Consider the following 25,022-nt stretch of genomic DNA (forward strand, 5'->3'; position numbering starts at 1 on the left):
ACACTCCGGGCCCATTCCCGGCTCTCCGGGCCCGTTCCCCGGGCCCCCTCCCGGCTCTCCGGGCCCCCCGGCGCAGGGGCGGGCGCTGCCCTCAGCGCTGCCCTCAGCCGCGATGGCGGCGCCGGCGCGCGGCTCGGGCGGGGCGGGGCGGGGCGGGGCGCGCGCGCCCTGATGGCGGCGGGGCGGCCCCTCACGGCGGGGCCGGGCGGCCATGGAGCACATCAGCACCCCGAAGGTAACCAGCCCCGCGGGCCGGCCGGCCCCGCCGCCGCTCCCCCCGCTCCCCAGCCGCGGGACGGCCCTCGGCGCTGCGGGTGGGGGTCGCAGCCGCGGTCCCCCGGTGCTGGCGGCGCTCTGTGGGGAGGGGGTTGCAATGCTGGGCAGAGCCCCAGGTGGTTTAGGGAATTCTGGAATGTTTTTCTGTCAAAGCGCGGAAATTCCTCTCAGTCCCTAGGAGTGAACCAAAGGGGTGTTTTTTTTTTTGTTTTTTTTTTTTTTTTTGGGTTTTTTTTTTTTTTTTTTCTCCCATTGAATTAAGTCAAACAGCACCTCCGGGCATGCTGTAGGAATTGCATTTATCCAGGCAGCAGTTGATAATTTAATTTTATCCTTCACTGCAGTGAAGGTTATTGTTTCTCGCTTTATTCTGTAGGTTAGTTTGGGGATGCTCCTTACCCCCTGCTCTGAGGTGCTCTGCTGGTCCTGCATGTCTGTAGTGCCTTAGAAAGGGCAATATTGTATTTTATAGTTATATCTGCTGTAAAACACGACTGAGCCCAGGCCTCAGCTCTCCAGTTTATTTGCTGAGATTTTCCTTGTGTACTTAAGACATAAGAAAGCTCACACATTAAATACCCAGAACTAATCTATCATTAACTGCTAAAACATTTGTTTTCATTGTCCTTCCAGTTATTTTTTCTTATTATTTCTGCTTAACAGTGAAAGAAAAATTCCATCTGCGTTCATTAGGCAGCAAATAGGCCAGGAGAAAAATCAATCCAGTGCTGTAGCATATTCTATTATGTCTGTGCTGAGTTCTTTAAAGCTGTTGTTTATTAATTGGCTTGGTGTGGTTTGTGAAATACTCTTGGAGGCCAGGAAGTGAGTTACAAGTAGCTGCTAACAGGGAATGAGCCGTGGGAAGTCAGACTGGAGTGGGCTGTTCCTTTCAGAGCAACATGTTGATCACCCTGAACACTGGCAAGCCTTTCCTTTGCAGTTCTTTGTCTTGTTATTTCTGCAGCCTCACACAGCAACAAACTGTGATCATCTTGGCTACAAATCCAGTAATCCTGTTAGGGTTTGCTGGTGCTGAACCACAGCTGTTTGCTTAACCTTTATGGCTTTAATTCTCGGAGAAATAATTTGAGTTTATGGTGTAAGACTGGCTTGGTGTTGCAGGGGGGACTTAAAATTTTTTCTGTCTTGCTTCATGAGCTGTGTATTAGAAGTTGAAAGAATGGAGTTCAACAGGTGTGTAGGCAGTGCTTCTATCAAAGCTGGACTTGGAGGAATTTCTCCATGGAAAGGGTGGTCAGGCCTTGGAAGGGGCTGCCAGAGAGGTTTGGAGTGCCCATCCCTGCGGGTGTCCGAGGAGCAAGTGGATGTGTGCTGGGTGACAAGGTGGGAATTGGGCACAGGCTGGTCCCAGAGGGTTTTTCCAGCCTGGCAACCCCGGGGTTCTGTGGTGTTCTCATGCCGTGTTCCTGCTGCAGGTGGAAAACGTGAAGTTGCTGGATCGCTACGCCAGCAGGAAGGCAGCGAGCGGGACCCTGTACCTGACAGCCACACACCTGATCTACGTGGATGCCTCTGCTGAAGTCAGGAAGGAAACATGGGTATGGTGGGCTGCAAACACACCTGGAAAAGCTGCTTCAGGTCTCACAGGATGGATTGGATGGGGAGAGACTTGAAGGATCGTCCCATTTCACCCCTGCAGGGACACCTTGCACTGTCCCAGGCTGCTCCAGCCCGGCCTTGGGCACTGCCAGGGATGCAGGGGCAGCCACAGCTGCTCTGGGCACCCTGTGCCAGGACCTGCCCTGGAGAGAGGAGGGAACAATTCCTTCCCAATATCCCATCTATCCCTGCCCTCTTGGCAGTGGGAAGCCATTCCCCCTTGTCCTGGAACTGAGTGCTCTCATTTCCAGAATGAGCAGGTTCGGGAATTCCAGAGACATAGTGGTCTTTTAGAGCATTTTGGTACCAAATGCTTCCCAGAAACAGCTGGTTTAGAAGGAAGTGAGCACAATGGTGATGTGACTTGATATAGTTCACTCATGGAATTAGTGTCAGTTCAAGGAATATAAAAAAACTTCTGTTTTCCTATCTAAAACTCCATATACAAGACCTTTAAATGTGACTTTGCAGCTTTTAGAAGTGCAGATTTAGCCTGAAATGAGCTTGTTTTTTTAATTCTAAGGTGAAATGGAAATGACAGAATGTATTTCATATGGAGGTGAAAGGAAAGCAAAGTGCACCAGGTAAACTGAGCTGCACATCTGTCTCTGAAAGCAATTTTTGTAAATCTGTGGTTTTTCAGTCCTGCTTTAGTTCCCTGGGTTTTGAGTGCAGTTTATGTTTGATATCACAAATAAACTCATTTCCTGCTGCTCCTTAGCTGCAGGAAGCATAAACAGCTGATTGTATTACAAAAGTTTCCTACCTGCTTGCACTGCTCACAGCTTTATCAGTGACAAATGATGTTTATTCCCTTTTCTCCAGATCCTGCACCACCACATCTCCAGTGTGGAGAAGCTGCCCCTGACCACGGCTGGGTACCCCCTGCTCATCCACTGCAAGAACTTCCACGTGGCTCACTTTGTGATTGGGCAGGAGAGGGACTGCCACGACGTGTTCACCTCCCTGCTCAAGCTCTCCCAGCCAGGTGCTGGGGTTGGGAATGTGTCCTGGGAATCTCTGGAATGCTCCAAGCTGAGCCCCCTTGGGTTTGGGAGGGAGGGAGTGGGATCAGAATCAGCTTCCAGCAGCAGGGACAATGGCAGGGCTCAGGGAGCTGAGCTCTGTGGGGCAGGACGTTTGCTTCCAGATTAAACACAGTCTTGGGAGCTAAGATAGATGGAGAGGGATTGTTTACAGGAGCTTGGAGTGCCAGGACAAGGGGAAATGGATTCATGCTGAGGGAGCAGGGCTAGGTGGGCTATTGGGAATGAATGAATCCTTCTCTGTGAGGATGGTAAGGCCCTGGCACAGGGTGCCCAGAGAAGCTGTGGCATTGCTAGAAGTTCCAAGGCCAGGCTGGACGCTGGGGCTTGGAGCAGCCTGGGACAGTGGAAGGTGTCCCAAGGGTGGCACTGGATGAGCTGTTGCAACCCAAACCTCTCTGTGATTCTGTCACTCTCTGGCAGTGGGAGTGACGTGGTCTCCAATGAGGAACTTCTGGAGAGCTGTGCAAAGTTCATATCCCAAACCTGGCCACTGTCAGTCCCTTGTGTCACCCAGCTGTTGGCTGTATGCAGTTCTGCCCTTTCCAGCTGATCCAGGCATTCACAGAATTCCCAAATCCCACAAACTGGCATCTTGGCTGTGTTTCAGCAGCGTGGTTAGGCTGCTCTGCTGTGTTTGCTCAGTGAAGCCTGTGCTTCACCCTGCTCTGACTTGGAGTCACTCTTGCAGTGTGAGCCAGACACCCTCAAAAGCCTGTGCTCTCTTCTAGCTCCAGCTTTTTATTCCAGCATGGATGAATCTTCGTGCTTTTCTTGCAGGACAGCATTCCATTGAGCTCCTACCTGGCTTCTGCCTCTGGCAACCTCTGCTTTTGGGATGCTGGAACCTGTATTTGGAGTTGTGTTATTACAAGGATGTCATTTGTAGTTGCAATTTGTGATGGTGCCAGCAGGCTGAGGGAGGGGAATTAATGGCACCAGGCAGCTTCTTGCTGGCCTTCACACAGAGCTGGGCTGGAAATCCTGTAGGAGAAATGGGCTTTGCTGAATTTAGATGTTTTTCATTTTGATATTAAGCCCTGTGTCTACTCCCAGCAACCCCTTGTGCTTTTTGGAGTTTTCTTAGTTCTGAAGTTCTGCCTGTGATGACGTAGGTTTGTGATGTTAGATTTAAAAATGGTCACTGCTCTTTGGGGTTTGAAAATTGGAGGTTTGGGTAGTGCCTGAAGCATGGGAGGTGTCACTGCAGCGCCTCACACCAGTTTCCTTTGGTCTCTACTTAACTAAATGCTGTTGCTCTTTCTTTTCTTCTACTTCTGAATGGTAACAGCACATTTTTGTTCTTTTAAGATATCTGAGTGTGCTCCCTTCATGGATTTTTTGGCAGCGCACATCATTACTGATGATTTGCACATGTGTGATGGACAGCTCTGGCTTACCTGTTGGGTACCCAGCTGCTTTATCAGCCTCTGACAGGTTTCCCTCTCTCTGGAGCTGCCTTGGCAATCAGCTGGATGAGCTGTTGGTTGGATTTGCATTTTGTGAAGAGAGGGAAGGAGGTTGGGATGGTAAATGGGCACTTGACAGAGCCAGTCTGAAGCCTTTGTTGGGCTGACAGCAATATTCCAGCCATCCCTCAAGTTTTCCAGTCTCAGAATTTGTTGCTGAACCCTGACCTTACAGGTGTGCAGGAGCCATTGTATGAACTCTCCACAGAAAACAGAACTTTTAATCCATGTTTTCATGTGTGGCTTAATGGCTATGATGTAAATCCCATCTAACAGGCTTACTACATTCAGGAGTTCAGGATGAAATCATTAGCTTATGAGAAATTGCTTCTTCCAGCTTGGGCTAAAACACTTCATTAAAATTAATGTATTTGCCTCAGTTTGGGAACTGAGTATTGGAAATTCCTGAGGATTTCAGGATGAATTTCAGCACTTGGTACTGTCCCAAACCAAAAATCTGTAAAAGGTTGGGAAGTCTTAAATACTTTGAGTACTTCTCTGTAGCACTCAGTCATTGATTCCCAGAAGTTTTGGCCTCCCTGGATGTCTTTGCATCTCTGACTTGTTGATCTTTTTCTTTCTCCTTCCCAGTGAAACCTGAAGAACTTTATGCTTTCTCTTACAATCCTAAAATGTCCAAAGAGAGCCGGGAGATGGGATGGAAACTGATTGATTTGAAGCTGGATTACCAGCGCATGGGAATCCCCAACGACTCCTGGGAGATAACAGATATTAATAAGGACTATGAGGTAATTCCTGCCCAGAGGAGCCATGCCATGCACTATCTCCTTGTTGTTATTAATGACAGCCCTGCTGCTGCCTCTGGAGAAGAAGGAGCTCGTTTAGTCTGAGTCAAAGCACATCATCTTGATGGGGAGTTGCAGATGATGCTCCAGGAGAGTCATCTTGTTGTGTCTGATCCCCCTGGCAAGGGAGCAGAGTCTTGTTTTTCTGCAGAAATGTCAACCCATCTGTTAGGCAAAGCTTCAAGTACCCTGAGCTGCTTTTGGTATTTCCAAGGCCTGTCCCACCTGGCTGGTGACAAATGTGGAGGAGAGAGGGAAATGGCAGCAGTTTGGATTGGTGGGAAATGAGGCAGAGTGGAGAGGGACTAGGGAAAGAAGGAAGGAATAGAAAAACAGCAGTGGAAACCAGAGGGTTTTTTTGCTTTCTCATTTGGATCTTCTGCTACCTAAGGGCCCCCTGTCATTTCAGTCTAAGCTGCCTGCTGCTGTTATTTTCCCTGAAAGGCCAACTTGGATCTAAACAAGATAAAACAAAAGCATTTGTCAGCAAGCTTGTTCAAAATCCTACTCCACAATGTTTCCCTTTTTGTTTCCTCTGGGGCTGTGTGCAGTCAGACCTGGCTGTTGAAAAGCAAGGCAAGCAACTCCAAGAAAGACACCAAAATATTCATAACCCTGAATCCCTTTCCCTGGTAACTTTCTTTACTTTAAGCTGTGGGTTGAAGAAATACAAGCCTGTGCTGTCAGAGGTGACTGTCAGTTTTACCTGGCTCTGCCTGTGGGGGCCTGAATTGAGCTCTGATGGGAGAGGTGCTGTTTCCAGTAGCTGCTGTGGCCATCTCAAATCATCAATCACTTGGAGGTTCTGCTTACTGCAGTGGAACTCTCAGGTGCTTTACTGTTTCCTCACAGTTTCCAGCCTGTGTTTTAGAATTATCAAACGTGATGTCAAGCCAGGCTTGGAGAGCAGCTTATCTTTGAAGTCCATGCTGCAAAGACTGTGCTTGTTTGAGGAGAAAGGATGAAGCTGCTCTCTGAGGATTCCACCTGAGTTCTGGAAGTGCCTTTCAAGTTGCATAACATTTAGAGACAACTTTTTAAGTGGAGTTAATTTCTCTTTTGTGGAAATGAATTCTTGGCTGTGAGGGTGGGCAGGCCCTGGAATAGAATTCCCAGAGAAACTGTGGTTGCCCCTGGATCCCTGGAAGTGTCCAAGGCCAAGTTGGATGGGGCTTTGGAGCAGCCTGGGATAGTGGAAGGTGTCCCTGCCCATGGCAAGGAGTGGGATGACTTTAAATGTCCCTTCCAACCCACCCCATTCTGTGAATCTAATTTAGAAACATCCATCACATTTATGGATTTAAAGGACTTCTTTGAATCTGCTTTGTGCAGTCCAGTTTTTAGGTTCAGCTGCAGAGTTTATTACTTCCTGCATTGCTTTCCTGAATACTTCGTAACCTAATAAGCTAAAGATGAATTTTTCATGAATTTTGAGGTGCTCAGGAGCAATATCTGGTTTTTTTCTCTGTTCTCCCTCAGGTTTGCAGCACATACCCTCCTGAGATCGTGGTGCCTCGAGCTGCCACCAAGGCCGTGGTGATGGGAAGTTCAAGGTTCAGGAGCCGAGGGCGGATTCCGGTGCTTTCTTACTTACACAAGGAAAACAATGTTAGTGCTTCACTGCCTGCTGCTTGGGGGGAATGAGGGCTCTCCTTTTTGTCCAGTTCCCTTCTAATGAAAGGAAAGAATAAGATAATTATTAGATTTGAGGCTTTTGAGAACTGTGCTTCTCTTAATGGCTTTTATTCTGAGTCACAGAATGAGCTGAAGGCAAACACTTGGAATGCATCCAGAGCTCTGCCAAAAGCACAGAATTTCCAAGCTTCCTGTTGGGAATTTTTTCTTAATCAGCTTTCAGCAATTCCTTCTGATGTGGGGTTTTTAAATCTCCTCTTTAGCTATATTGAACAATGTTTTATCGAGTTATATGTTGACTTGGCTGGATTTTCTTAGTATTGAAGAAAAGGAACCACCCTAAAATAAATCCCCACTACTTCAGATTAAGTGATGGTTTCATTTTTTTTTTCCACTGAAGACCAGAATGTAAATTTGTAACTTTGCTGCCTCAGCAGTGTTTTAGATGCTGATGTTAGGAAAATTCAGTCACAGCCAAAATGTTGTTTTCCTGAGGAAGTGTGCCTTGACCTGGGCACTGCCTGGAGTTGTGCTGGAAACTAATGAAATTTCCTTAAAATACACCCAGTGCTGCTCTGAATGTGCAACAGCAACAACTGATACAGAAAACTCAAAAGAATGGTTTGGAAATAGAAACCAAATGGAAAACATGAGAAATTGCTGCCTTCCAGTACTTTCAGGAGGCTCATGGAAAAGAGGGAGGGGGACTTTTATACAGCATAATGACAGGGAAAGTGGGGGTGTTTTTAAACTGCCAGAGGGCAGGGATGGATGGGATATTGGGAATTAGGAATTGTTCCCTGGGAGGGTGGGCAGGCCCTGGCACAGGTGCCCAGAGCAGCTGTGGCTGCCCCTGGATCCCTGGCAGTGCCCAAAGCCAGGCTGGAGTGCCTGGGGACAGTGGAAGGTGTCCCTGCCCGTTGCAGGTCCTTTCCACCCAACCATTCTGGATTCCTTGAACTGCCCAGATTTAGGGTGGTGACCATCAGGCAAAGCAGGTGGAGTCTCCTCACCCTCACTACTCCAAGTTCCCCCAAGTTGTCGCTTTGTGAAACGTCCCGGTGTGTGTCCCCCACAGCAGCAGCTCCTCAGAATGAGCAGAGGGGACAGTTCAGCTGTGACTCTGCGGGGTGTGGGGCAGGAGGAGAGGCTGAAGCTGTGAGGCCAGAGGGCTTTGGGGAGGAGGGCAGTGGAGCAGGGGTGACTGTGTGTGTGTTGCAGGCCGCCCTGTGCCGCTGCAGCCAGCCCCTGGCCGGGTTCAGCGCGCGCTGCCTGGAGGACGAGCAGATGCTCCAGGCCATCCGAGAGGCCAACCCCGGCTGCCCCTTCATGTATGTTGTAGACACGAGGCCAAAGGTACCTCCATGGGCTCTGGGCTGCTTTTAAATCCCTTGTCTGAGTGTGCAGTGCTGTTTCCAGTTCATTCTGTCATAATTCTGGGTCGCTCCTGCAGCAGGAATGTGGGATCGGGCTCCTGGTTCAGGGTGTACAACTGGAATGTGAAGTGATCTGAGGAGTTTTGCCATCTGGAGTACCTGGGTTTGAGGTTTGTGTTCAGGATGACCTGATGGAATTGGCAGTTGTGAACCTGGCTGGGACAGTGAAGCCTTTTCCTGCAGAGTCTGAAAGGATAAAGGAGAGAACTGGACGTGGAGTTGGAGAGAAGCCTCAGGATTCAGTTCCACGAGGCTGAGGTGCTTTTACTGGCAGATCTGGGAGGAAGTGAAGCTGTGAAAAGCAATTCCTCCCTTTTTTTTCCCTTTTAAAAATAAGACTCATGATGGAGCTTAATACCGCTCAGCCCTACTATTTGGGGCTAGAACTTGAGAGCTGAGGGTTTATTTGAAAGGAAATATTTGCAAAATGAAAATTTTAATGACTGTCATCTTGAGGAACTGAGTTTAAAAACCAATTCTAATGATTCTCTTGTAAATGTATGGGTTAGGAGTCTTGTTAGAAGCCAATTAGAACACAAGAATTTTCATAGCACACAATTATTTAAAGGCAAAGATTTATTTTGCTCTGATTATTTGAAAATTGAGCTTTCTGACAATCTGCTTCGCTGTTCAGATCTTGCTGTTATTTACATAAACTTCTGTTTTATATAAACTACAAGTTTAATTAAACTATGGCAAGGGGAAGGAAGAAAAAGTCTTTTTGGGGAAAATAGGGAGTGTTTCACATCTTGCTTCAGTGTGTATTTTGTCTTTTAGTGTGACGTTTCCTAGAGATCCCCTGTTCTGCAATGATATTTGCATTTCTTCTGGTACAGACAGCTGCCAGTAGCAGAGATGTGCCACTGAAATCCTTCACTGGTGTCAATTTGTGCTAAAGCATTTGGTGACAAGGGGAGAATTTATAACTGGTGACACTTCCCTTCTAAGCCAACCTGTCCCACTCTGGCAAAACTGAGGCACTGGGGTTATTTTACAGTTCTAAAGGTGTCTGCACCATGTCTGACTATTCTCTCCCAAAAGCTGCCCAGATTGATAAGAGTTGGGGGGGTCGAGCTGCACTGTTTTCTGTCCCCACCAAAGATGTCCTGCTACCTCTTGAACTGGTTTGGGGACTGTTAGAGCAACTGGCTTCTTTTCTGCTTCTCTCTTGCAGTTGCTTTGTTCTTTCTCCTCAACTTGAATGTTTCTGTTTCCCTCAGGTGGCTTAATTTCCTCTGTGCATGTATGTTTGTGAAAATTGGAAATTCTCTTATTATTTCTATACCATGTATGTAAAAATGTTAAAAATTGCTTTCCTGTGCCTGTCTCTGAATTTCCCTAGGAAAACTCACAGTTAGGGCAGTTTTAGTATCTCTGATAGCAGAAACTGGGGGTTTATACTACCCTAAGCAGGTTTTAATGAGCCTCTGACTAATGAACTGCAGTAATTTTAATGAAACAGCTGAAAGAACTGTCTGGCAGGTGGGGAAGTACAGCTGAGTAACAGCTTTGTCCAGTACATTTTCTGGGAGATTTAAACAAAAAACAAAGGACTTGCAAAACAGCCTCTCTGAATTTTGTTGTGATTTTCTCTTCTGTTCCTTGAATTTGCCAGTTGAATGCCATGGCAAACAGAGCTGCTGGGAAGGGCTATGAGAATGAAGATAATTATGAAAACATTCGTTTTAAATTCATTGGCATTGAGAACATCCATGTGATGAGGAGCAGCCTGCAGAAGCTGCTGGAAGGTGGGTACAGCCCTGGGAGGGGTTTGTCTTTCTTACCCTTCTGGACAGAACTTCCTGCCAAATATCCAAATGTTCCATGCATAAACGTGTTCTGATGGAAGCAAAGTCAGCATCTTGCTTTGTTTGCTGCATTCAGGTAGCTGAAATTATTAATGCTGTTAAAATGCTTTCCTGCTTGACATTTTCTTTGTTCTTGTGCTTGATTTTATAGTGGTTCAAAAATTGCAACTAATACTAAAAGCATTCCTTGATGCATGTGCCAAATTAATAGAAAATGGTTAGAGAAATATTACATTTTATAGCTAATACAGTCATTGTTGCTTCATGACTTATTGAAAGAAAACCAACAGAGGTTGTTCAGAAATGCTTTTTGAGGTTTGCTGTATTTGGAGTATTAACAGTATTTCTGAGTTGAAATGCATGATCTTCCAAAGACTTGAGTCTCATACATACTTTGTTCTAACTTTTCATTTATTTCTGATTCCTTTTAACCAAACTCCTTTAAAATATATTAAATTAATGTTTTAATATATAAATATATGAAAATGCAGAGTAATTAAACTGATTGTGATCATAGGGAGGAATGCAAAGCAGGGCAAAAGAGTCACCTAAGCTTTGGGGATCAAGAGGGTAATGAGGCCCAGAGTTTCATCGATAGAATTTTGGACAATTTTGCAATTCAAGTGCTGCCATCCAAAATAGGAGTTTAATATTTTAGTACCCACAATAATGCTCATCTTTTTTCAAAATAGTTGGGTAATTGGTGCTCCCAGGTGGCCCTGCAGGATCCATGGTGACCTTGGACAAAAATGGTGCTGCTCCACCCAAAAGAGTGGCCTGATCACAACTCTGAGTCCTCAGTTGCCTCTTCCTGGCAGATTTTTTTTTTTTGTGGGAGAAGAGGCAAAATAAAAACTTGCTTGCTCCCATGTTCTTCTCCAGCAGTGATAAAATATTGTTCACTGGGGCTTATGGACTGTTCTGAACTTTATTACTCTTAAGTGTTCTCTGTGCTGGGTTTCATTAGAGCAGCTGAGTTGCCTTCAAGGTTAGATTTGTTATTTTTTGTCTCTAAATTAGAGAGAAATAAGTTAAAATCTTTGGGAAGTGAGTGAGTGGTTGTAGATGTGATAGTGATTTAGAGTGAAGTTACAGCTCACTGCTGAAAGAAACACAGCTGAATAAATAATGAGTTACCCTTTAAACAAAGAGCAGGAGGAGATTTCCAGAAAAACAGCTATTTTTTAAATTGTGAATTTTAGATACACAACCATTAGACAGGATGTTGCTGGAAGCAGTTAGAATTTTCAGGGGGATAACGAGGAGGCGCAGGGGGTGCTGTTCTGACTCTCTGTGTGCTCCCAGTGTGTGAGATGAAGTCCCCCTCCATGAGTGATTTCCTGACGGGGCTGGAGAACTCGGGCTGGTTACGGCACATCAAGGCTGTGATGGATGCAGGTGTCTTCCTGGCCAAGGTAAAGCTGCTCTCCAGCTGCATTCCAAAATGTCTCCTGCTGTGTTGGGGGCTGCTGCGAGGTTGGGAAGGTGGCTCTGAGGAGAAGCTGTTGTTCAGGTTGGCTTAATCTCTCCAAAAATGTTGGGTCGTGCAGCTGCTGGGCAAATACAGGTCCTGTGTCATGTGTTGTACCAGGGTTTTATTAGAGCTTATTTGAAACATCACAAAATGTGAATAAATTACCTTTATAAGCCTTTTTATAGTGCAAACAACTCCTAACCCTGTGCTTGTTATTCATCCACTGCTCTGCTTGAATTGAGGGGTTGTTTTGACTTTTATTTTTTCCTGTTTTGATGTGATGTGGGCACTAATTTTGATTATTCAACACAGTCCTTATTTCTGCAGAGCTGGTGGCTTTGCAGGTCAGGCAGAAGGGAGGAAGGAAGTCAGGAGTAGTATAGGGTGTGCAGGAAGTGTGTGGTGAGAGGAGTGAGTAGTAAACATTGGTTGTCTCTCACAATTTGCCCATGTCACGAGCCAGAAACTTTTATTTCTCTCCTGCCCTAAGTGGCAAAAATAATGGGATGGGGGCAAGTTGGCATCAACTCTTCTAATTTGTCTTCGGGTTCTAATCCCTGGGTGTCCAACTGTTTTTCACTCATCCACCAAATTTTTTCCTCAGAGGAAGAGCCTGGGAATCCTTGGCCTTCCTGAGATCACAGGGGCTGTTTTTTACCAGCCTTCTGCAGCACTTTGCTCTAGCTGGGGCTTCTCTTGATGGACTGGTGCATTTCCACAGGCCAGAGGAGGCCTGACCACCATTCCCCTGGGGTGTTGGGATGATGCGGGGAGGGACAGCCTTTCCCTGAGCTCTGTGCTGTGTCCCTGGCAGGCTGTGAGGGAGGAGAGGGCCAGCGTGCTGGTGCACTGCTCCGACGGCTGGGACCGCACGGCTCAGGTCTGCTCCCTGGCCAGCCTCCTCCTGGACCCCTTCTACAGGACCTTCAAAGGCTTCATGGTAAGGACATGCTGCAATTCCAGTGCCAGCAGGCCCTGGGGAAGGGCTCAGGCCATTTCCTGGGACAAGTGAACTACATAAAGCAGCTTTGGTTCTGTAACGAGCTGGAATTGCTGCGAGCAGCACGGCAGCAGCTGATTGACAATTCCCAAATCCTTGTTTCCTGCAATGTCTACATGGCAGCCACTAATGAGAGATCTCAGCAAAGGATGCAGCTCTGGCAGCAATCCACCAAAAAGTGCTGGAGGAGTTTGTCCTGCAAGTCTCTTATCTCCTGGGATTTGAAATTGGGTGAACCCAGCCCTGTCCCCTGTCCATCAATCAAATCTGCATAATTTTACACCTTTTAAAAAGCCATTTCATTTTCTGTTGGCTGTTGCTTCTAGTGCAGGCTTTTTCTTCATTTGCAGCCATCCCTGCATGAATTCAGGGCAATCTGTGATGTTTTTTCCATTCATCTCTGGTTAAATACCTGAAGAGTTGCTCTGTCTCAGGAGAGCTCCTTGAAGGAGTCCCTGAAATCAGAACAATGCAGATTTTGCCTTTTCCAGTGCCAGGACTTTCTTTGCATTCCATGCTGGTTTTATTGTTTCTATTTTTGTTTCTGGATTATACTGCAGTCTTTTAACAGTTAAAATTCCATCAGCACATGAAACATCTGCCTGGTCTCTGAACAATCCTGCTTGAACTGAGAACAGGATTTCACTCAGGAGCAGAAGTGACACAGACAAATCCTTGTCTGTCCTCATGGTTTGTAGGCACAAGTCCTCTGACGTGGGGTTATTCCTAAAGGAATTCATCAGCAGTGCAAGGAATGGAAAAATTCAAAAAGCAATTTAAATGAAGTTTTCTAAGAACTTTGTTGTGAATTTCTGCCCTCCTCCTCTTAATCTGGATGATGATAGCAGGAATTATCTTCAGATATGATCCAGCAAAGTAATGATGGATGCAGCTTTAGTCATGTGGTTCCTTGTGAGACATCTGTAAGGAAAACAGATTATTTTATCTTATTTATCTGTAAGGAAAACAGATTATAACAGTTATTATTTTCTATTTAAAAAATGCCACACAGTTGTTCAAATTTCATCCTGAACTCTTCATTATGCAGTTGTACTTCATATATTTCTTTTTGTCTGTTAAGCATTTGTTGAACTCCAGTTGCTGATTTATTTTGCTGAGTATCACAACACTCTTTTCCAAATTAAATAACACAGTGTAATATTAAGCTGTTAATTCTTTGAGCTCAATATATTTATATATTATGATTTTAACAACTTAGAAACTCTCTCAAAATGATAGTTTTGAAATGAGTTCTGATTCCAGCAGGGCCATTGCCTTGGTAACTGGATAATCTATAAATTACAGTTCCCATTAATTTCTGGGGGTATATTTATAGCAATAGGGTCAGCAGGTTGTCAGCTTTTTAGGCTTTAACATCAAAGGTTTAATTTTCCTTTTTTAATGAAATGAATGCTCTTTTCTTAATCCCCATTTTGAACCTGCAGGTCCTGATAGAAAAGGAGTGGATTGCAATGGGCCACAAGTTCTCACACAGGTGAGAGGGGCACGTTCCCCTGGGGGGAGTGAAACCAAAACTGTCTTCAGGTTTAGGGGATCCCATCAAAAATTGAAATGAAAAGGAGAAAGCATTGGGAAAATATTGGCATTGGTGACATAGAGCCAGGGTCTGCTAAGGCTGTTATTTCATCACTGTGTTTTTATTGCTTCACTAAATCATGGCTTGAATTCTGGGTGTTTTCCTACCTGCAAAATTCTATTATTTGAGGAGTGCTAATCATGGAATTACAGAATCACAAAGGCTGGAAAAGACTTCCAAAATCATGAAGTTCAGCCAGCAGCCAGCACTTACCCATGTCCCCAAGTGCCACATGCACGCATCTCTTGAGCACTTCTAGGGATGGTGACCCCGCTCTGTCCCATCCACAGTGCTCCAGGCAGAACTGGGAATTCTCCTGCAGACATCCCTGGGAGAGGATCTCTGCCACTTTCTCAGGACTTTGCAAAGTTCAAGCCATAGACCTGACCTGGAAGAAAACTGATGGCAAAGGGATGTTTTGTGGTGGGTGACAGAAGATTTATTCTGCTTTTTGCACCTCTCTAGGTGTGGCCACCTGGATGGGGACCCCAAAGAGGTGTCCCCGGTGTTCACACAGTTTGTGGAGTGTGTGTGGCAGCTGATGCAGCAGTTCCCCTGCTCCTTCGAGTTCAGCGAGCGCTTCCTGCTGGAGATCCACGACCATGTTTATTCCTGCCAGTTTGGCAACTTCCTGGGCACCTGCCACAAGGAGAGGGAGGAGCTCAGGTGAGCTGGGGCTTCCTGGAGCCAGCAGGCCAAAGATCCCTTGGAATGTCTGAAAAAGGGTGTGCTTTATGGAAGTGGAGATTGTGGAACGTAAGCATTTATCAAGATGGTGTTACCCTTAACCTACAGGAGAAAAGAATTTTAATTATATCCCAAAAACAATGTTTTGGTTGGGAGCACAACAATAACTTGCAGATATCCCTTCTGGACAGGAGAGTGTCCATTTTAATATCCTGTGCTTATAAAATCAATCAGATACAGCACAAAAACAATTCTTAGCTCCCTTAATCTAATCCTGCTCCCAACAGTTGCAGTTATTAATCCATTTGCTGCTTTTTTTAGTGATCAGATGTTCTTTGTACTTGCCAGAATCTTTGAGAAGACCCATTCCCTGTGGCCTTTCCTCTTACAGAGGAAGCAGGAGTTGAGAAATCCTTTGTACAGAGGATTTACAGCTTACAAAGAGCTCCAACCAAACACTCTACCTTTCAGTTTCCAGTAAGTGTCTCAGCTAAGAAGGGGAAGGGGGGAGACGCTTCTTTCATTGATAACTCAGGTTAAATCAAATAAATTTCCACTGGTTTTGGTTTGTTTTACTTTTCACCTCCATTCCTCAGGCATAAACTAAGAAGAGCAGTGCAAAGGTGAAATAAATTTGGATGCTGTAATTCAAAATAATATTTGTAATTTGGTGTTGAGAAAAGAGGGTGGGGCAGGGCAAGGGAAAGCAGAACTTCAGACAGAACCACACACACCCCCTGACTGCTTGCTCTGTCACATTGAAGTGTTTGAAAAAGTTCCTCTTTTTCTCCTTTTTAATGTATATTGAGGAAGTCTTTCAGGCAAGAATTTTGGTGCCCAGTTCAGGGTTTTTCCCAGGTTTTGTTTCTGCATCACTCCTGGGCCCTGCTGAGAGAGAGGGGGATGAAAATGGGATTTTAAGTGCTGTATGTGCAAATGAAAGTTGGGAGGTGGGGCTGATGCCTTGTGAAGGCTGCCCTAGAACAGAGGCTGGATGGAGCTAAAGAATCAAGCAGGAATTTATTCAGAGGATCTCCTCCATGGATCCACCTTGGGCAGCACAAGATCCCAGCCAGGGCTGCACCCAAGATGAACCAAAATGGTCCCAAATGCACGAGCGCTCCCGGGGCTCTCCCTGGGATCAGTTCTGCCCCATTTGCACCTTGGAGTTCATTGTCCCATTCCAGCTTTAGCCCAGGCAGTCCCATCCTGATTGTTTTTCTCTCTTCAGCCCACATTGTTTGTGCTCTTGGGGCTGAGATTTGGATCATTTGTCCTTGGTCCCCAGCTGGAGAAAGAATTCTTTTGTCTCCCTGCTCTGTGCAGAGTGCTCACCATCCCATAATATGAAGCCCAGACCCACACACCAAAGTAGAATAGAATCTGAAAAATATCAAATATGAGGCATCACCGGGGGCAAGATTAAGGAGTGGAAGATAAGCTGCCCAAGCTTCCAATAAATCTGCTATTAAAAAAAAAAAAAGTATTTTCATCCTATTTGAATATTTACTGCCAGTTTTTTTAACTTGAAGAAAAATTACCCGTTGCTACTGAATTGAATAATCCAAGGCTGTGACAGGTTTTAAAATTAATTCCTAATCTCAATTTATTAACAATATTAACTGACGTCTATCTGTTGGCAATGATGTCCAAGTGAGCCCCTGATTCCTGGTTTTGTTGCCTGTTCTGAGGTTCTGGTGTGGCATGTACAACCGCTTTGACAAGGGCATGCACCCCAAGCAGTGTGTGCTGGACCAGCTGCTGAGCTGCCTGGGCCACAAGGTGACACTGGAGGACAACGCAGCCGAGCTGGAAAACGTGAGGCAGGGGACTGCAGGACCCCGGGGGGTGGGGAAAGCTTAACTGACATTAATATTGGCCTTATCATACACATATTAAAATGGAAAATGTAGATATTGGCCATTAAAAATGAAATTGTACATGTATTTTCAATATATAATATATAATATATAATATATAATATATAATATATAATATATAATATATAATAAATATATAATATATAATATATAATATAATGATAATATAATATAATGATACATAAGTATTAGCCATTAAAGATAGAAATTGTACATGTATTTTCGATATATAATATAAATAGATATATATGACCTATATAATATTTATAATATAAATATATGGTATAAAGTTATACATATATATTATATAAATATATAGATTCTGGCCATCAAGTATAGAAATTGTGCATGTATTATATAAATATATATGATATGGAATATAAATATATATAACTATATATAATATAAATATGTAGTATAAAATTAAACACATATTATATAAATATTGGCCATTAAATTTAGAAATTATTCAGTATAGATATATATGATAAGAATATATATATTTATAACTTATATAAATATATTGTATAAAGTTAGACATATTTATAAAATATAAATATATAAATATTTTCCATTAAATATATAAATTATACATATATTCTAAAATATATATTCTATAAATATATGTATAAATGATACATATATAATATAAACATTTTAATTTAAGTATTGGCATTTATTTCCCCTCTTCCCATCATATAAAAACAAATCAGATAAATTTACTGACAATTCATGCAGATTTATTAAACAGCTCTTAAAACAATGTATGCAAAAATGCCTCTTCATATCTCTCCTAGGAAAGAGAATCCTGTTAAAGTTTTAGTTTAAAAAATATGAGTGGAGTTGCTTTTTGGGGATTTTTTTGCCATTCACTGTTGTAGGGCCAGGATCCAAGTCAGCCTTTCTCTTCAGATGAAGTACCATCCTTATTTTACTCCCAACATAAATACTGTATGTCCTGTATATTATTAAAAGCTTCATCACAATAACTCGTGTTTATGCTCTTTCAAGGTGCTGGAGCTTTGTTTTGTCCCTGTTCTTCAGGGGACTGCCAGAATCATTTGGCTGAGGTCAGGAGATGCTGACACCAAGGCAGTCTAAATGACAGATGAATCAAACCAATCAAACCCACAAAACCTCTGTGTGTTAAAAACCCCAAAACAACTCCAACAAATTAAAATACGGTTTTTAAAATACACCGGTGAGAAGAACATCAGTGTCCTTTGCTGGTGTAATGTGAATGCTGAAAACTCCAGCTTTATTAATGAAACACTGATGTTTTGTCAGACATGGCAGGATCTGTGTCCAGGTATTTCTGATGTTTGTGTCAGGCATTTGAGGATTTGTGTCCAGCTACTTCAGTGCTGGCTTTCAGAGCTGGGAAAGAGGCAGTGCCACAGGGCCGTTGTTGTGTTGACACCTGGTTTTTGTCCCTTTCTGGCATCAAGGTATTAATTATTTGTTTTTATGCCTTTCTATTTGTGCAGAAACTCCCTATCCTCGACGGCCCCTTGCCCAGCAAAGGCTGCACCTCACCCAAGGCAGGAGCTGCTGCTGCCAAAGCCCCAACTCCTCCTCAGGACTGTGCAGGGGGAGCAGCCCCTGTGCTGAGCAATGGCCCCTCCCTGGGGCACCAGAAGCACAAGGAGAGCCCAGCCCAGCCCCGGGATCTCAGAGCCTCCAGGGAGGATGGGCAGGCTCAGCACCAGGAATGAGCTCTGGGAGCTGCTGGGAGAAGCTCTGGGGAGCTGCTGCAGCCCCCATTTGCAGCTGAGTGTGAGTAGGGGTGTGCAGGGCTGGGGGAGCAGCTGCTGGGGGACACCTCCTGCAGCTCAGGTGATGCAGAGCTGCCAGGAGCCTGCCTGGCATTCCTGGGAACTTGGCTTTCAGTGGCAACACGTGCATTTCTGAGGGTTAGGGCTGCCTGCCAGCTCTGCTGTTTGAGGCTGGAAGAAATCTTGCCAATTCCATTGGAGGAGCTGGGCAGTAACTGCAGGAGGAAGAATGCAAATCCCTCTGTTCTCTGTGGTGGTCCAAGGTCATCTTAAAACCAGAAAAAAATTCAGTCCGTCTTCAAATGATAAAAACCCCCCAACCTTTCTTAGCTGTGAATGAATCTCTGCATGGACCCTTGCCTTGTAGCAGAACTGATTCATGTTTTGTTTCCTATGCATATTTGTTACACAAAACCAAGCCCCCTGTGCCTTCTCTGAGACTGTGTCCATGTCCAGCCAGGCCACTGCAGGTTTTGTGCTGGAGTTTGCAGTGTGCTGTTGGTCCTGTCTGTAGTCAGTGTTTGTGAGGAGGTTTTCTTCTGCTGCAGCTTCTCCACGGTTTTTGCTGTTCCCCTGAGTTCAGCAGCTTCTTTCCAAGCTGGCCTCTTGAAGAACCAGCTTTTGTGGGCCTCCTTTATTGATGGAAGTGCAGAACCAGCCCATAACACATGGATTTGTCATAAGAGGGAGGACTGGAAATGAGGAAAGACAGCAGAACATTTATGTGGAATTTTTCTTATTTTATGATCTTGGTTAAACTGAAGCAAGAGAAGTAACTCTGTTCCAAGCTGGAATCATTGATGAGACAGCAATTACAGATGGAGCTGTGTTCTGGTATTGAAATGGGGCCTAAAATGATAAAATCACTTGCTGAGTGATTCTAGGGAATATTCAGATTCCGGGAACTTTAGGGATGTTATGTCTGTTTCATGAACAGTATCTCTCATGGCAATGAACTTGGGAAGAAACAAGGACTTCTCTCCCAGGGATTGGGTGTCACAAGTGAGTGCTTGAAGGTCACCCAGAGAATCCTTGGGAGATGCATCAGCAAAAGCAGGTTTGATATAAAAAAGTGTGACCAAATTCATTGGCAAGGTTCACTCTGTTACTTTTTAAATGGTTAAAGCACACAGAGAAAAACTAAAATAGAGAATGAAGCAATCTAAAATCAACCAGTGTGGAGGCTGGGGATGGAAAATGGTCAGGATGAAAGAAAATGAGGGAGATTCTCCTGTTGAGTCACAGGGTTCAGAGTGCAGCATCCTCCCAGACTGAGCCCTGGAATTACCAACAGTTCAGGCCTAAAGGTTTCCTGGAATCAGAGAATCAGTAGCAGCACTTGAACTCAACAGCAGAGAATCAGCAGGTAAGGAACTGAACAAGAGGTTTATGTAGAATTCCCTATAAGCACAGCAGGAGCTCCCTTAGAGGCTGAACTCATAAATCCAAAATACTCCATAATCCAGGAGGGCAGCATTCCCAGCTTTGGCTCTGGCACAGCCCCAAGGACTGGATCCAGGTGTATCCCTGGGAAAAATTCCCCTCAAGTTCCCTGTTTACAGAGAGTTGCTTTTGTCAGAGTCACTTTCCAGCCTGGCTGCAATTTGGATCAATATCTTCCTTTGAAAGGTCAATAACAAAAGTGTTCCACTTGGGTCGTTATTCAGGCAAGAAAAATTAGGTTCTAGGGCTGGTGGCTAAACCCAGGAGTTTGTACTCCAGCCCTGGGAGCAGCCAATGTTCCTGATAAGCTCAGGGTGCTGCTTATCAAGGTCAAGGCCTGAGGACATTTCTGAGATCATGGTGTGGCTTTGGTGGCTTGAAGGATTCCAGAAAAGCTGTGCCTCTGTCCTTGTTCTGTGCTGAATTGCACAGAATCCCCTTGTGCACCTTTGTTCAGGATGCTGCTCTGCTCTCTTCTCAAGCTGTTGTTTCAATTAGGTGCTGCCATTAAGCTTTCAAATCAGTGTTTCTCTTTTATAAAAAGTTTGGAAGCCAACTGAAAATATTTGAGGCTTCCCAATCTCCAGAGAAAGTAGAAACATTCCATTGTAACACCAGAAAGTGCAATAACTCTGCTCATGTGCTTTTAACCCATGGTGAAATCACTGGGTAGATCCAGTGTCCAAAAACCAACCAAAACCTCCCTGAGTGGCTGTTCTGGGTAGGAAAATACCTATCTTATAAAGCACATTAAAGATCCAAGGAAAAAGAGAGCACAGAGTTTCTCCACTGACTGAAATGGCAAAGAGGAATTTTTTTAGTATTGAGGGTTTGTCAGACTTAAATGAAGTTTTTGCCAAGGAAGGAGTTGGAGCTACAAGAGTGATTGATTAAAAATTAAATCCTGGAAATACTGACCCAGGTGTGACTGATGGATCAGTCCTGCTTTTTCTTTCCAGGGGATAATGGGCATCATTCATACCCAAATCTGAGAGAAAATGGAACATGAAGCCAAGACAGGCATTTTTAGGACCAATTATTCTATGAATCTCCAGTTCTTTGAATATTATTAATAGTCTAATTTTCATTAGCAATCCAAAATTGGAGAGGGTTTTGATTGACTACTGAAAGACTTAAAGGTGCTATTGGTTAATTATTGTACAAATCCAGCTTGCAGAAGGCTCCTGGAAGTGTTTGTGTGGTGCTTTGCCTTTGGAATTGCCATTGGAGGAGTTTAATAATCTCTCCTTGTTCCTAAAAAGGTTGTCTCCACAAAACTCCAATGTTGCTACAAGTGTGTACAACCACCACAGGTTACTCAGTGTTGTAAGCTTGGAGTGATCTTGCTGCTTTTAACTCCAGTGGCAAAACAGAGCCAAATCCAAAAATTAATGTCTTTTAAACCTCTTGGATTTCATGTGTACAGGCTCAGGCCAAGGCTGCAGAGTATTAAAAGGCTTTCATGCTGATGCTGGAATTTAGGAGCTGGAAAAGATTCCAGGGTTTCCTCTTTTTCCATGAGCCCATGGTTTGAAAACAAATGAACGAGAAGCTTTTTGGTTTTGGTGGCAGCTCTGGGCTGTTTGAAGAGCAGAAGTGAAGAGCTGCTCAGAGCCCTGCAGTGTCCTGAGCTCAGCTGGGATCTGCTGCCCAGGAAAGCTCTGTTCCCTTCTCCTGGAGCATCCTGGAGCATTCTCTGCTGCCCAGGAAAGCTCTGTTCCCTGCTCCTGGAGCATCCTCTGCTCCCTGGAAGTGTGGAAGGAATGGAAAAACTGTTACTGCTATTTGGGATCTGCTACTGCTGGGGAAAGTTTCTGCAACTGATTTATTCCTAGGGGAACAGCCATGCTTTGTGAAGTCAGAAATCCTGCTTTTATTTGGAACAGTGCAGTTCTTTCCATTTGGATTCTTGTGACTGGGAGAACTGGGAGGGAAGAGGGATCTGATTTGCTGCAGATGAGCTCTGCTTGTGGAAAACTCTTCCTTTTTTGGAGCTGCTCCTGCTTCACCAGGACATTCCATGGCTTCACCAGGACATTCCATGGCTTCCTGCCCTTTCCCAGTGTCTCCTGTGCTACAACCAAGTGTAACCTTGTAGTGGGCCTGTCATATTCTGTGTTAAAACTACTCTGAAGCACAAGAGGGACTAATGGAGCTTCATTTGAAATATCTTAAATGTGAGCTTTGTTCTGTGTGTTCTTAAATTGGGGTTTTCTTTTGCAGTTGTCACCTGTGGAAGAGAAAATCCAATTGGTGCTGTTTGCTCTGCAGGGAAAAAGTGGGAATAATTGGATTGTCCATTGTTTTAGTTCTCCATGGCCTCTTTAGGGGTGAAGAAAAGCAGTTTGTAAAAGCTTTTAGGTCTGATTTACTCTTGGTCTGTTCTTGTGCTTAGTGATTGCCTTTCCAAGTTAATTCCTTGGAATGAAAGTCCATCTGCTCTGATCCAGAGCCATCCTGACTGGGATGGAGAAGGAGATGGGCTTGGAAGGAGCTGGGAAGTTTCAGGAGCTTCCTCAGTCCTGCAGAGTGGGATTTGGCAGGAGCTGAAGGTGCCCAGAGCTCCACAGGATCTCCAGGTGGGAATGTTGGTGAGGAGCAGCCCTGGGGGTGTTGTTTCCATCACCTCTGGGAGCAGAGAGCCCTCAGAGGTGCTCCCAAAGCTGAGGCACCCCCAGGAAAAGCCATGGAAAGGGAAGAGCTCCTGGTCCAGGCTCCTTCAGCTCCTAGCAGACTTGGCCTTGGTCAGGCTCAGGGCCCACAGGAATTTGCTGGCAGGATGCAGTGCTGCATATCCAGGAATGCCCAGGCACATTCCAAAGGGGTTTTCCTCTCCTCCCACCCCCTCTGCTCTGTGCTGAGGGCTGGGCTTGGTTTCATAGGGATCTCTCCCAGCTGTTCCTGTTTCTGTCCCTTCCTCACACACATCCAGGCATTCCCTGGGGGAAGAACCTGCTCTGAATGTCCTATTTTTGTTTAATTATCACACAGCACTTGATTAATTAGCTGAGGAAGCAGGGGATGGTAAAGCCTGTGCTTGGGACCAGGCAGCCAGCTGGGCCATTCGTTAGGGCAAGTTTGCTAATGACATTAATTACTGTGACCCCCTGGGAGCTGCAGGAGCAGGGCAGGACCAAGGGGTTTCTTTTTATATCATTTCTATGTTTCCATCTATTTAATGTAGCAGAAACTACTGGAGTAACTCGGCACTGGATCCCATCCTCTGGCTGGATTTTCCTTGGCATCCCCAACCTGATCCTTGTAGGAATGTCCCTAAAACCATGTGTAGTGCTGGCTGGGAATGTCCCTGTTGTTGCTTGTGTCTGTGTCACTGCTGAGGGGCATTTGTGGGGGGTGAGCCCCAGTTTGTGCCCTGAGGGCTCTGTGGGGCACTTCAGTTCCTGCACTGCTTGAAGCTGATCTTGTCTAGAGGAAAATTGTGTCTTTTCTCTCTGTTTGTCCCATGGAGTCTCTCTTGGATTCCAGGTATTTTTATTCCCTACAAAAATAAACACTTGGCCTTTTTAAAGAAAGTGGCTGCTCTGTTTATTGGGTGAAACTCAGAACCCCACATTTGGAAAGGTGGAGTCAGCTAAAGGACCTTAATTAATGAGGTGAGTGTGGAGCCACTTCCCCTCTACAGAACAGAAATGGGATGATCCCCCTGGTTTGGGGGAATGGGGAGTGCAGGGTGTTACAAACAACCCAAAAAGGAACATAACGAGTGGAAAAAAGGGAATGTAACCAATGGCACTGTATCAAATCTCAATGTCTTCTGCAAATTGTGCCATTCTGGGTCATTTTTTTTTTAAATTTAAATTTTCTTTCTGTGTTCAACCCAAGTGTCTCCTCAGTGTTTCCTAGCTCCTGGAGAGCTGTCTGTCCCTCACTCACTTGGCCACAGGTGTCTCCAGGCTGACTTCCACAGCTTTCTGAGGAGCAGCCAGAGCTTCTGGAAGGAGCCGACTCCCAGCTTCGTGGGTCCAGTGAAGAGATGTTTTCTGATGGCTTCAGAATGAAGAACCCACAGTCCAGCTGCTGATGGTATCTTGGAAAAATACTTTTTTATCCCAGTTTTTCAGTGATGGGTAGTGAGGTTAGAGATTTGAGTGCAGACTAACTCAGCTGAGATGGGAAAATGCTCAAGAGGGAGATTCCAGGTACAAAATTTCCCTATGAATCTGGGAACAGACTCCAGACCCAGTAGCCAGCCCCTGATGAATATCTTCCCCTTAAAAATGGGTATTTTCTATGTTTTAAGGGCCTGGCACCGGGGTACACTCAGTCCCTGTGTGTTCCTCAGGCTTTTCCCCTTCTTGCTAATTTTAATTGTTATTAATGCTGCCAGTGAAATCCTTCATTTACCTTAATAAGACTTGCCTTGCATTTAATTGGATTATTAGCATTAACACTGGCTAGAATTGATAAAGCTGCAGTTTAATTTGGGGAAAATTTGGACAAAAGGTGTGGTAATTGGAGTTTCTTTGGGCTGCAAACAGCTCACGGATTCCAGTGTTCTGGAATTTTATTTCCCTTCTCTTTGGAGAAGTGGAAGGTATGGGAGGGGGATACAAAACCTCTCTCTCAACAACAGCTCTTGGAGCTGTGGGAAAGAGGGAAGGGACCCAGTGTGAATGGGAATCAATAAAAATCTATAAATAACCTCCATGGATGGAGCAGGGAGCTCTGGGCTGGGCAGCTGTGGCTGCCCCTGGATCCCTGGCAGTGCCCAAGGACAGGTTGGACACTGGGGCTGGGAGCAGCCTTGGGACAGTGGGAGGTGTCCCTCCCCTTGGCAGGGCTGGAATGGGATGGATTTTAAGGTTCCTCCCAATCCAAACCATCCTTTTATCCTGTTTTACAAAAGGGAAGGTGCAGTGGAAGTAAAGAGATGAACTTCTGGAGCTTCAGTGCTGCCAAAATTCCTCAATTAATGACTCGTGGAGGAGAAGAAACATTACTGGATTCCTCCTTCCTTTCTAATTCTGTATTTTGTGTATTGATGCACCAAATAAATCGGGAATTTCCATCAGCAGGGTCTTGGCAGGGACGTGCAGTGCAGCCAAG

The 25,022-nt window shown here is 45.0% G+C and overlaps 1 protein-coding gene across 2 annotated transcripts; it reads left to right on the forward strand.

The window, feature by feature from the left end:
* The first annotated feature begins 150 nt into the window (after window positions 1–150).
* LOC110467890 (phosphatidylinositol-3,5-bisphosphate 3-phosphatase MTMR8) lies at window positions 151–23,488 on the forward strand. Of its 2 annotated transcripts, XM_021525304.2 has the most exons (14): window positions 151–235; window positions 1,716–1,838; window positions 2,725–2,887; window positions 5,006–5,163; window positions 6,700–6,828; window positions 8,077–8,211; window positions 9,907–10,039; window positions 11,405–11,514; window positions 12,388–12,513; window positions 14,019–14,068; window positions 14,636–14,836; window positions 15,206–15,334; window positions 16,549–16,675; window positions 18,225–23,488. In XM_021525304.2, exons 1-14 carry the CDS (start codon window positions 212–214, stop codon window positions 18,450–18,452), a joined length of 1,836 nt encoding a protein of 611 aa, XP_021380979.1. In that variant the 5' UTR covers window positions 151–211; the 3' UTR covers window positions 18,453–23,488. The 2 variants fall into 2 exon arrangements, with proteins under 2 accessions (XP_021380979.1, XP_077642700.1); XM_077786574.1 differs by lacking the exon at window positions 8,077–8,211.
* The last annotated feature ends 1,534 nt before the right edge of the window (window positions 23,489–25,022 follow it).

Source organism: Lonchura striata, chromosome 14 (genome assembly GCF_046129695.1).
Source record: "Lonchura striata isolate bLonStr1 chromosome 14, bLonStr1.mat, whole genome shotgun sequence".
Classification (NCBI taxonomy): Eukaryota; Metazoa; Chordata; class Aves; order Passeriformes; family Estrildidae; genus Lonchura; species Lonchura striata.

Bases quoted from the DNA above. Each gene is read 5' to 3' on its own strand.
- LOC110467890 (XM_021525304.2), top strand. From the start codon at position 212: ATGGAGCACATCAGCACCCCGAAG. The intron at 10,040-11,404 runs GTGGGTACAGCC...GTGTGCTCCCAG, and splicing joins CCTGCAGAAGCTGCTGGAAG to TGTGTGAGATGAAGTCCCCC. The intron at 16,676-18,224 runs GTGAGGCAGGGG...CTATTTGTGCAG, and splicing joins ACGCAGCCGAGCTGGAAAAC to AAACTCCCTATCCTCGACGG.